Source organism: Salvelinus sp. IW2-2015, unplaced genomic scaffold (genome assembly GCF_002910315.2).
Source record: "Salvelinus sp. IW2-2015 unplaced genomic scaffold, ASM291031v2 Un_scaffold2330, whole genome shotgun sequence".
NCBI classification, from domain to species: Eukaryota; Metazoa; Chordata; class Actinopteri; order Salmoniformes; family Salmonidae; genus Salvelinus; species Salvelinus sp. IW2-2015.
In genome coordinates, this window is record NW_019943655.1 from 6,673 (window position 1) to 19,045 (window position 12,373).

Here is a 12,373-nt window from a genome sequence, read left to right on the forward strand (position 1 = left end):
AGGGGTCAAAGACACCAACATACAGGGGTCAAAGACACCAACATCCAGGGGTCAAAGACACCAACATCCAGGGGTCAAAGACACCAACATCCAGGCGTCAAAGACACCAACATACAGGGGTCAAACACRCCAACATCCAGGGGTCAAACACACCAACATCCAGGGGTCAAACACACCAACATCCAGGGGTCAAACACACCAACATCCAGGGGTCAAAGTGCCAAAAATACCGGGACAAGGAATATGGTATCCAGCTACACAGGAAGTAAAATCTCTCCTCTTCTTCAAATCACATGTTGCAATATGCAACCTAGGATAAATAATGTAATACACTGCCTGCAGTGTGGGAAAAGAAAGAGCATAAAGACAGACGCCCCAGTGGGATGAGAAGCCGTATGTACCTGTTCTGATTTGCAGAGTTTGAATCTGGTTCCCGTCAGGGAGACGTACACTTTGCCTTTGTACCCTCTCAGCTCCATGCTGCCATGTTTGTTGGTGCCACACTTCTGGGGCTTCTGGGAAATGGAGGCAGGGGAGTGTATGGCCGTTTGAAGAGCCTCCATCCACTCCTGACGCTCCCCTGTGTGGGTGGGTTGGTGGGTGAGAGGAAGAACAACATATTAGAATAATATGCACAATACGTCAAAAAATTACCTGATTCCACCAAAAGAAACTCCCACAGGTGGTGAGATAGACAATACAGTTAGTACCATGTTCACTCTATTGAAATTATTCTCTCTCTCTCTCTGCCTCTCTCTCTCTGCCTCTCTAGTGGCATATTTAAAGGGGCCTTGGGAGAACTACACACTCACACACACCTAGGCTTGTGCATGTCCACAACACCTGGCAACTGCTCTGATAGAGAGCACATGAGGGACAGAAGAGCGGAGGAAAGAGAGGAACGAGAGAAAAAAGAGAGGAGGGAGAGAAAGGGCTATTAACTTTATTCAAAACGAAGAGCCTAAGAGACAGTACATCACTTGGGGTGCTGAGACAACAGCTGAGACAACTTTCCATAGTTCCTACCAGCAACGTTGCTGTTGTGGATCTTCAGAAAATACTACCAATTCACAAAACAGACCCCCTGTGCAGCCAGACAACTAACTCAAAGACCTTTAAAGCCTGCATGTGTTCATTTTAATTGCATTTTTTAAATCATCACAGTATGTCTAATAAATCACTCTGTGTGTGTGTGTTTATTTCATGGAAATAACTCCACATATATTTTGAATTGCGCATTTACCTGAGCCTCTTTTTGAAATCAGTCTGATCGTCTGGAAGTGTTCGAACCTAACTAGTAGTTGAGAGCCAGAGGGACAGGATGGTAGTTGGGTGCAGGGGGACAGGATGGTAGTTGGGTACCAGGTGGACAGGATGGTAGTTGGGCCCCACCCCCCACCCCACCAAGAGAGAGACTGTGGAGACTGGCTGGGTGTGGTGTTGAACCAGTGAAGATGGCTGGTTTCGTATTGACAGGGTGGAGACTGGCTGGGTTTGATGTTGAGCAGTGGAGACTGGGCTGGTTTGATGTTTGAGCAGTGAGAATGGCTGGGTTTGATGTTGAACAGTGGAGACTGGCTGGGTTTGGTGTTGAACAGTGGAGATGGCTGGTTTGGATGTCTGAAGCAGTGGAGACTGGCTGGTTTGGTGTTGAACAGTGGAGACTGCTGGGTTTGGTGTTGAACAGTGAGATGGTGGTTTTATGTGAACAGTGGAGACTGGCTGGGTTTGGTGTGAACAGTGGAAGACTGGTGGTTTGATATTGAACGTGGAGACTGCTGGGTTTGGAGAAAGTCACAGACAGCAGACAGACAGACAGACAGACAGATCAGACAGACAGAAAGAACAGAAAACAAGTGAACAAGAAGTTTCCGAAAGGAAGGCCGGAAAAAGAACAGTCGACGATGCAGAGGAAGAGAGAGAGGAGAGAGAGAGAGAGAGGAGATGGAGAGCAGATTAATAATTGAAGGACAAGAGGGAGAAAGAGCCTCACAGCTGTTGCTAGCTGTTTCACTGGATGAGGGTAAGTATGTTTCCCATATGTACTACTGGAGAAAAGGAGGGAGAGAAGAGGCGCCCAAACACAGGAGACACGGCTGGCAGGCGTTAAATAACCACCAGGACAGAAGAGGGAAGCGAATGGTAGAGTGGTTGTCATAACAAATGGTAACCAGTGATGCACAACCGATAACGGAGGGGTTTGTGAAGTCAAGTGTGGGAGAGAGTTAGTTGTGGCATTTTGTGTTCCGAGTAGATATTTCTGCAGCAGGTGTTAGAGAGAATGAGAGGACAGTTAAGACACAACCTCAACCCACTCATCCACACAACTCTTCACATGTGGCAGTCTCTCTCTTCACATGTAGAGAAAGAAGAAAACAACTGCTACAGAAAGCACAGCCTTCAGCAGCTTGAGAGAGAGAAGAGAAGAAGAGAACAGAGAGAGAGAGAGAGAAGAGACGAGAGAGAAGGAGAGAGAGAGAGAGAAGAGAGAGAGAGAGAGAGAGAGAGAGGACGAGATGAGAGAGAGAGAGAGAGAGGAGAGAGAGGGAGAGAAGAGAGAGAGAGAGAGAGAGAGAGAGAGAGAAGAGAGAGAGAGAGAGAGAGAGAGAGAGAGAAATGAAACAACAAGAGATACTCACTCACTGGCTGTGTACTTGGAGAACCCTATATATATATATATAGTACAATGTCAGGAATAGGATGCCATTTAGACACAGACATAATGTGTCTCTCTTCTCTCAATCTTATAAGAGAGGCGAGGTACAGTCAGAGTCAGTAAGCGGGTGGAGTGTACAGTCAGAGGTTACAGGATGGAGTGGTACAGTCAGAGGTTAACAGGATGGCAGTAGTTAACAGTAGGTCGGAGTAGTAGTACAGTCCAGAGTAACAGGTGGAGTGGTACAGTTCCAGAGGTTAACAGGGTGGAGTGGTAGTCAGGTAACAGTCCAGAGGTTAACAGGTGGAGTGTACGTCCAGAGGTAACAGGTGGAGTGTACAGTCAGAGGTTAACAGGTGGGTGTACAGTCAGAGTTACAGGGTGGAGTGGTACAGTCCAGAGGTTAACAGGTATGGAGTGGTAAGTCCCAGAGGTTAACAGGTGGAGTGGTACATGTCAAAGATAACAGGGTGAGTAGTACAGGTCAGAAGGTAGAGGGTGGAGTGGTACAGTCCAGAGGTTAACAGGATGGAGTGGTACAGAGTGAACAGAGAGTTTAACAGGGTGGAGTAGTACAGTCCAGAGTAAACAGGTGGAGTTCATCCAGAGGTTAACAGGATGGAGTGGTAATCAGTCCAGAGGTTAACAGGATGGAGTGGTTACAGTCCAGAGGTTAACAAGGGTGGAGTGGTACAGTCCAGAGGTTACACAGGGTGGAGTGTAATCCAGAGGTTAACAGGGTGGGTGGTACAGTCCAGAGGTTAACAGGATGGAGTGTACAGTCCAGAGGTTAACAGGATGGAGTGGTACAGTCCAGAGGTAAAGGATGGAGTGTACAGTCCAGAGGTTAACAGGGTGAGTGGTAGTCACGAGTTAAACAGGTGGAGTTAAGTCCAGGGTTAACAGGTGGAGTGTACAGTCAGAGGTTAACAGGGTGGAGTGGTTACAGTCCAGAGGTTAACAGGGTGAGTGGTACAGTCCAGAGGTTAACAGGGTGGAGTGTACAAGTCCAGAGGTTAACAGGGATGGTACAGCCGCATTAAAACAGGTGACAGTCCAGAGGTTACAGGGTGGATAGTACAGTCCCGAGGTTAACAGGATGGAATGGACAGTTCAGAGGTTAACAGGGTGGAGTGTACAGTCCAGAGGTTACAGGGTGGAGTGGCAGTCAGAGTAACGATGGAGTGGTACAGTCAGAGGTTAAAGGATGGCATGGTACAGTCCAGAGGTTAACAGGATGGAGTGGTACAGTTCAGAGGTTAAACAGGATGGAGTGGTACAGTTCAGAGGTTAAACAGGGTGGAGTGGTACAGTCCAGAGGTTAACAGGGTGGAGTGTACAGTTCAGAGGTTAACAGGTTGGAGTGGTACAGTCCAGAGTTAACAGGATGGATGGTACAGTCCAGAGGTTAACAGGGTGGAGTGGTACAGTTCAGAGGTAACAGGATGGAGTGGTACAGTTCAGAGGTTAACAGGTTGGAGTGGTACAGTCCAGAGGTTAACAGGATGGAGTGGTACAGTCAGAGGTTAACAGGTGGAGTGGTAAGTCCAGAGATTAACAGGATGGAGTGGTACAGTCCGCGGTTAACAGGATGGAGTGGTACAGTTCAGAGGTTAACAGGATGGAGTGGTACAGTTCAGAGGTTAACAGGTTGGAGTGGTACAGTTCAGAGTTAACAGGGTGGAGTGGTACAGTCGATGAGGTTAACAGGATGGAGTGGTACAGTCCAGAGGTTAACAGATGGAGTGGTACAGTCCAGAGTTAACAGGGTGGAGTGGTACAGTCCAGAGGTTAACAGGGTGGGTGGTACAGTTCAGAGGTTAACAGGTGGAGTGGTACAGTCCAGAGGTTAACAGGGTGGAGTGGTACAGTCCAGAGGTTAACAGGTGGAGTGGTACAGTCCAGAGGTTAACAGGTGGAGTGGTACAGTCCAGAGGTTACAGGATGGAGTGGTACGTCCAGAGGTAACAGGGTGGAGTGGTACAGTCCAGAGGTTAACAGGGTGGAGTGGTACAGTCAAGGTAACAGGTGGAGTGGTACAGTCCAGAGGTTACCGGATGGAGTGGTACAGTTCAGAGGTTAACAGGGTGGAGTGGTAACAGTCCAGAGGTTAACAGGTGGAGTGGTACAGTCCAGAGGTTAACAGATGGAGTGGTACAGTCCAGAGGTTAACAGGGTGGAGTGTCTGATCTTGAGAGCGCTTCGGAACAGAGAGTGTAGACTGGTTTTCCTGTGCACATGGACAGACTAGAGCAGACATCTGGGCCATGTTCAGTTGTTAAACGTTGCAGATTGAAATGCACGACCAGAGCAGACATCTGGCCATGTTCAGTTGTTAACGTTGCAGATGGAAATGCCACGACCAGAGCAGACTGGGAAGTTTCTTTCTACATCACATATTTCGATCTGAACTTTCCAAAACCATTGCGTCCTTAAGAACGCGTTTCTCTCTGTTCTTACCTCTGATGGCAGGAATTCAACTCTTCATAGCTAGAATTCATTCCCATTCTCTCTCACACGTTGATAATCAATACTTTTCTACCCTAACCCTTCCTACTATTCTTCATCTCCAACTTTCCACCTTCTACCTCTCCCTGTCCCTGGCATTCTCTCACCTCTCCTGTCCCTGGCGTCTCCTTCTACCTCTCCCTGTCCCTGGCATCTCTCTTCTACCTCTCCCTGTCCCTGGGTCTCTCTTCTACCTCTCCCTGTCCCTCGGCGTCTCTCTTCTACCTCTCCCTGTCCTGTCGTCTCTCTTCTACCTGATCCTGTCTCTGTTGTTCTCTCTTCTACCTGATCCTGTCCCTGTTGTCTTCTCTTCTACCTGTCCCTGTCGTCTCTCTTTACCTGATCCTGTACCTGTTGTCTCTCTTCCACCTGTCCCTGTCGTCTCTCTTCTACCTGATCCTGTCTCTGTTGTCTTCTTCTACCTGATCGTCCCTGTTTGTCTTTTCTACCTGTCCCTGTAGGCTCTCTTCTCTACCTGTCCCTGTCCCTGTCGTCTCTCTTCTACCTGTCCTGTCCCTGTCGTCTCTCTTCTACCTGATCCTGTCCCTGTCGTCTCTCTTCTACCTGATCCTGTCCCGGTCGTCTCTCTTCTCCTGATCCTGTCCCGTCGTTCCTCTACTGTCCTGTCCGGTCGTCTCTCTTCTACCTGATCCTGTCCCGGTCGTTCTCTCTTCTACCTGATCCTGTCCGCTGTCGTCTCTCTTCTACCTGATCTGTCCCGTGTCCGTCTCTTCTCTCTACCTGATCCTGTCTGTCGTTCTCTCTTTACTGTCCCTGTCCTCGTCTCTCTTCCACCTGATCCTGTCCCTGTCGTCTCTCTTCACTTTATCAATGTCCTGTTGTCCTCCTTCCACCTGATCTGTCCCTGTCGTCGTCTCTTCCACCTGATCTGATCCTGTTGTCTCTCTTCACTGATTCTGTCCCTGTTGTCTCTCTTGTACTGATCTGTCCTGTTGTCCTCTCTTCCCACTGATCTGTTTCTCTCTTGTCGCTGTTCTGTCCCTTTGCGCTTCATTCACCTGATTCTGTCCTGTTGTCTCTCCTTTTCCCTCCTCCCTCCGCCATCCTGTCATCTTCCTCATCCCCTCATATATTCCTCTCTCTCTTCTCCCCCCTCACCTCTTTCTATCCCTCCCTCCCTCCCTCTCTACATCCCCCTCTCTCCCCCTCCCGCTCTCCTTCGCTCATCCCTTCTTCTCTTCCCCTCTCCTCCTCTTTGTCTCTCCTCTCTCACTTCCGCTCTCTCTCTGTCTCCCTCTTTCATCCCCCTCCCTTGGAGTGACGAGGCAGGGCAGATAGAGGAGAGGAAGGAAAGACGGTCTGAATAAAATGAACAGGAAAATAAGAGTGTCTCCAGACAGACAGGTAATAGGACTACAGAATCAGGGAAGGAACAGTACAGACTGGTGATGTGAAGAGCTGTGAATTATTAAAGGCTTTATGGTTTATTAATCCAGGCTCTTTGTGAATTCATAGGGTACGGATGGTTTGGCCGAGCCAGGTTGGGCTGGGGTTGTGTAGATGGGTTGGGTGTTGGGCTGGGCAGGAAGGGGTCAGGAAGCTGGAGCTGGGTGTTGGGCCTGGGCGTGAAGGGGTCAGGAGGTTGGAGCTGGGTGTGTTGGGCGGGCAGGAATGGGTCAGGAGGTTTGAGCTGGGTGTTGGCCTGGGCAGGAAGGGTCAGGAGGTTTGACTGGGTGTTTGGGCTGGGCAGGAACGGGTCAGGAGGTTGGAGCTGGGTGTTGGGCTGGGCAGGAGGGTCAGGAGGTTGAGCTGGGTGTTGGCTGGGGTTGTGTAGATGGCTTGGGTGTTGGGCTGGGCGTGAAAGGGGTCAGGAAGATGGAGCTGGGTGTTGGGCTGGGCAGGAAGGCGGTCAGAGTTGGAGCTCGGTGTTGGGCTGGGCAGAAGTGGTCAGGAGTTGGAGCTGGGGTGTTGGCTGGGCAGGAAGTGGTCAGGAGGGCTTGGAGCTGGGTGTTGGGCCTGGCAGAAGTGGCAGAGGTTGGACGCGTGTGTTGGGCTGGCAGGAATGGTCAGGAGGTTTGAGAGGTACTTTCCTAATACACACAACAGAACTATCTTGTCCTTCGGTCAGATCATGAGTCAGCTAGGACCGAAGACAGTTTGGGTGTATGTTGTGTGTGTGTGTGGTGGTGTGTGTGTTGTGTGTGTGTGTGGTGTGGTGTTGTGTGTGTGTGGGTGTGTGTAGTGTGTGTGTGTGTGTGTTGTGTGGGGTTGTGTGTTGTGTGTGTGTGTGTGTGTTGTGTGTTGTGTGGGTTGTGTGTGTGTGTGTGTGTGTGTGTGTGTGTGTGTGTGTGTGTGTACTGTTGTGTGAATTGATAGAAATAGCACTTTGTCTGTGCTCATATGTTTTAGTTATTAGTGTAGAACACAAACTTGAGAAGCAGACTTACCTAGCTACAGAAGCAGAGTGACTTTCTGAAAACCTTCTAATCCTCCCACTACCATCCTGTCCCCCGGTACCAAGCTACCTTCCTGTCTCCCTGGTAACAACTACATCTGTCCCTGGCACCCACTACCATCCTGTCCCCAACTACATCTGTCCCTGGTACCACCTACATCCTGTCCCAAACTCATCCCTGTCCAACTACATCCTGTCCTGGTACCCAACTACCATCCTGTCTCCCATTGTGCACCAACTACTCCTGTCCCCCTGGCACCCAACTACCATCTGTCCCCCTGGTACCACTACCATCCTGTCCACGCTGGTACACCCTAATCTGTCCCCTGGTACCCACTACCACCCTGTCACCTGGCACCAATACCTCCTGTCCCCTGGTACCAATAATCCTGTCCCCTGGACCAAATACATCCCTCTGTCCCTGGTACCAAACTACATCCTGTCTCCCTGGACCCAACTACCATCCTGTCACCTGTAACCCAACTACCATCCTGTCCCCTGTCCCAACAAACATCCTGTCCGCCGGTACCAACTACCTTCCTGTCCCTGGTACCAACTACCATCTGTCCCCCAACTACCATCCTGTCCCTGGACCCAACTACATCCTGTCCCCCAACTACCATCCTGTCCCCTGGCACCAACTACCATCCTGTCCCCCTGGTACCAGCACCTCTTCCTGGTCCCCCTGGTACAACTACCATCCTGTCCCCAACTTACATCCTGTCCCCCTGGACCCAACTACCATCCTGTCCCCCACTACACCATCTGTCCCTGGCACCGCAACTACCATCCTGTCCACTGTACCCAACACAATCCTGTTCCCTGGCAACCCAGACTACATCCTGTCTCCCTGGCACCAACTACCATCCTGTCCCCCTGGTACCCAACTCCTTCCTGTCCCCTGGTACCCAACTACATCCTGTCACAACACCATCGCTTCCGCTGCGTTACAACTCCTCCCACTACCATCCTGTCCCGAATACCATCCTGTCCCCGACCACATGTACCTCGGTACCATACCTTCCTGTCCCCTGGTACCCAACGTACCATCCTGTCCCACTCCACTACCACCTGTCCACTTTACCCATACCTGTCCCCAGACTACCATCCTGTCCCTGGTACCCCAACTACCATCCTGTCCCCCAACTACACTCCGTCCCCCACTTACCATCCTGTGCCCCGGCACCTCAACACATCCTGTCCACCTGTACCAACTAACAAATCCTGGTCCTCTGGCACCCAACTACCACCTGTCTCCCTGGCACCCAAGCTACATCCTGTCCCCCAACTACATCCTGTCACCTACCTCAACTACCATCTGCCCCTGGTACCTCATACACATCCTGTCCCTGCACCAACTACCAATCCTGTCCCCCAACTACCATCCTGTTCCCCTGGTACAACACCTTCACTACATACTGTCCATGACACTACCATCCCTGTTCCATGGTACCCAACCTACCATCCTGTCCCTGGCAACCCAACTACCATCCTGTCCCCCAACTACCATCCTGTCACCTGTACCGCCAACTACAGCCTGGTTCCCATGTTACCCAACTACCAATCCTGTCCTCCCTGGTAACCAATACAATCCGTGTCCCTGGCACCAACTACCACCCTGTCCTCTTGGACCGAACCTACCATCCTGTCCCCAACTACCATTCCTGTCCACCTGTACCAAATTACCATCCCTTGTCCCCTGGTACAAACTACCATCTGTCCACCTGTCCCACTACATCCTGTCCACCTGTCACCCACTACATCCGTTCCCAGGTATCCAACTACCATCCTGTTCCTTGGCACCAACTACCATCCTGTCCCCTGGAACTGTCCCAACTACCATTCCTGTCCCCTGTACCAACTACCATCCTGTCCCTGCCAAACCGATCCTGTCCCCAACTAACTCTTCATGAAATCCGTCCCTGGCACCAACTACCATCCTGTTTCCCATGGCAACCCAACCTACCATCTGTCTCCCAACTACCATCCTGTTCCCTGGCACCCAACTACATCGCTTCCCCCAACTACATCCTGTCACTGGTACCAACTACCATCCTGTCTGTCCCTACTGTCACCCAACTACCATTGTCTCCCTCACACTACATCCTGTCCCTGCACCCAACTACCATCCTGTCCCTACACTACCATCTGCTCATCTAATGTCCACGCTGGACCAACTACCATCCTGTCCATGGTACCAACTACCATCTCTGTCCCCAACTACCATCATGTTCTCTGGTACCCAACTACCATCCTGTCCACACTGGTACCAACTACCTCCTGTTCCCCTGGTACCCAACTACCCACCCTGTCACCTCGGTCCAACTACAATCCTGTCCCCCTGGCACCCAACTACCATCCTGTCCCCCAACTACCATCTTCCACTGTACCCAACTACCATCCTGTCGCCCCTGGACCCAAACCATCCTGTCCTCTGGTTACCCAACTTACCATTCCTGTCCGCCCGTGTACCACAACTCCATCCTGTCCCCCTGTACCCAACTACATCCTGTTCCTCTGGTACCAACTACCATCCTGTCCCCCGACACGTACCACCGTACCTTGTCCCACCCAACTTACCCATTTCCTGTCTGCCCAACTACCATCCTGTCCCCTGTACCTAACTACCATCCTGTCCCCAACTACACTCCTAGTTCCCTGGTACCAACTACCATCCGTCCCCACTACCATCCTGTTCCCCGGTACCAATACCATCCTGTTCCCTGGTACCCAATACCATCCTGTCTCCCTGGTACCCAGACGTACAATCCTGTTCCCCTGGCACCAACTACCATCCTGGTACCCAAGCTACCATCCTGTCCCTCTGGGGGGGGGGGGGGGGGGGGGGGGGGCCGGGGGGGGGGGGGGGGGCGGGCGGGGGGGGGGGGGGGGGAGGGGGGGGGGGCGGGGCGGCCGAGGGGGGGGGGGGGGGGGGGGGGGGGGGGAGGCAGGGGGGGGCGAGAGGTGGCGGGGGGGCGCGGGGCGGAGGAGGGGGGGGGGCCGCGAGGGAGGGGGCTGGGGGGGTGGGGGGGGGGGAAGGGGGGGGGAGGGGGCGGGGGGGGGGGGGGCCCGGGGGGGGGCCCTACCCTGTCCCCTGGTCCCAACTACCATCACCTGTCCCCCTGGTACCCAACTACCACCTGTCCCCTGGTACCAACTACAATCCTGTCTCCCTGTGCACCGCAACTACATCCTGTTCCCAACTACCATCCCTGTTCCCCCTGGACCCAACTACCACTCTGGTCTCCTGGTAACCACAACTACAATCCTTGCTCAACTCTGGCTCTCTCAACTACCATCCTGTCCTCTGGCTCTCAACTACTCCTGATCCCCCTGGTACCCCAACTACCATCCTGTCCCCCCTGGTACCAACTACCATCCTGTCCTCTGGCTCTCCACTGTCAACTGTACCAACTACTCGTCCCCTGTACCCAACTACCATCCTGTCCCCTGGTACCCAACTACATCCTGTCCCTGGTAACACAACTACATCCTGTCCCCCTGGTACCAACTACCATCCTGTCCCTGACACCTACCGCCCTGCTCACCACATACCCATCCTGTCCCTCTGGTACCACTACCATCTGTCCCCCTGGTACCCAACTACCAATCCTGTCCACACTACCATCCTGTCCCCTGGTACCATCATCTCCCAACTACCATCTGTCCCCTTACAACTACCATCATGTCCCCTGTCACCCAACTACCATCCCTGTCCACACATATCGTGTCCACTTCCCCCAATACCATCTGTCCCACCAACTACCATCCTGTCACCCTGCTCACCAAACTACATCCTGTCCCCTTGGTACCCAACTAACCATCCTGTCCACCAACTTACATCCTGTCCCCCTTGGCACCCAACTACCACTCCTGTCCCCTGGCACCCAACTACCATCCTGGCACCCACTACCATCCTGTCCCCCTGTACCACCACTACCATCCTGCCCTGGTACCCAATCACCAGCTCCCCTGTCCCTGCCCAACTACCTCCTTTCCTTCTGTTACCTCAACTTCACCATCCTGTCTCCCTGGCCCCAATACGCATCCTGTCCCGCCTGTACCCAAACTACATCCTGTCCCTCTGGTCCAACTACCATCCTGTCCCCCTGTACCAACTACATCCTGTCCCCTTACCCAACTACATTCCGTCCCCTGGTACCAACTAACATCCTGTCCCCGCTGGCACCCAACTACCATCGCTGTCCCCTGGCTACCCAAACTACCATCCATGTCCTCGGTACCCAACTACCATCCGTCTCCCTGGCACCACATACCACCCTGTCTCCTGGCACCACTACATCCTGTCCTGGTACCATACCATCCGACTGCTCCTGCACCCAACTACCACCCTGTCTCCCTGGTACCCCAACTACATCCTGTACCCCTCGATACCTCCTGTACCACACCGGCTGGTACCAACACACCTGTTCCCCTGGTACCATCATTGTCCGGTACAACTACCATCCTGTCCCCTGTCACCCATACCATTCCGCTCCGCTCCTGGACCCACTCACCCATACCCTGTGCCGCCGCCACCAACCCATCTGGACCTCTGTCCCGTACCGCACAAACTCCATCCGTTCCCCTGGCACCCACTACCACCTGTCCCCAACAACCATCCTGTCCCTTGTCCAACTACCACCCTGTCCCCCTGTACCCAACTACCATCCTGTCCCCCTGGTACAAACTACATCCTGTCCCCAACTACCATCCTGTCCCCCAACTACCTGCAATACCATCTGTCCCCAACTACATCCTGTCCACCTGTAACCCAACTACCACATCCTGTC

At 52.6% G+C, this 12,373-nt stretch overlaps 1 protein-coding gene across 1 annotated transcript in view; it reads right to left on the bottom strand.

Annotated features, from left to right (window-relative positions):
- Positions 1 to 401: 401 nt before the first annotated feature.
- LOC112073649 (arf-GAP with Rho-GAP domain, ANK repeat and PH domain-containing protein 2) overlaps positions 402 to 12,373 on the bottom strand; it is a gene marked incomplete at its 3' end in the record, with an annotated part of 79,732 nt that continues 67,760 nt past the window's right edge. The window contains exon 10 of the mRNA XM_024140903.1: positions 402 to 580. Coding sequence (XP_023996671.1) covers positions 402 to 580 — 179 coding nt within the window. The remainder of the gene's footprint in view (positions 581 to 12,373) is intronic.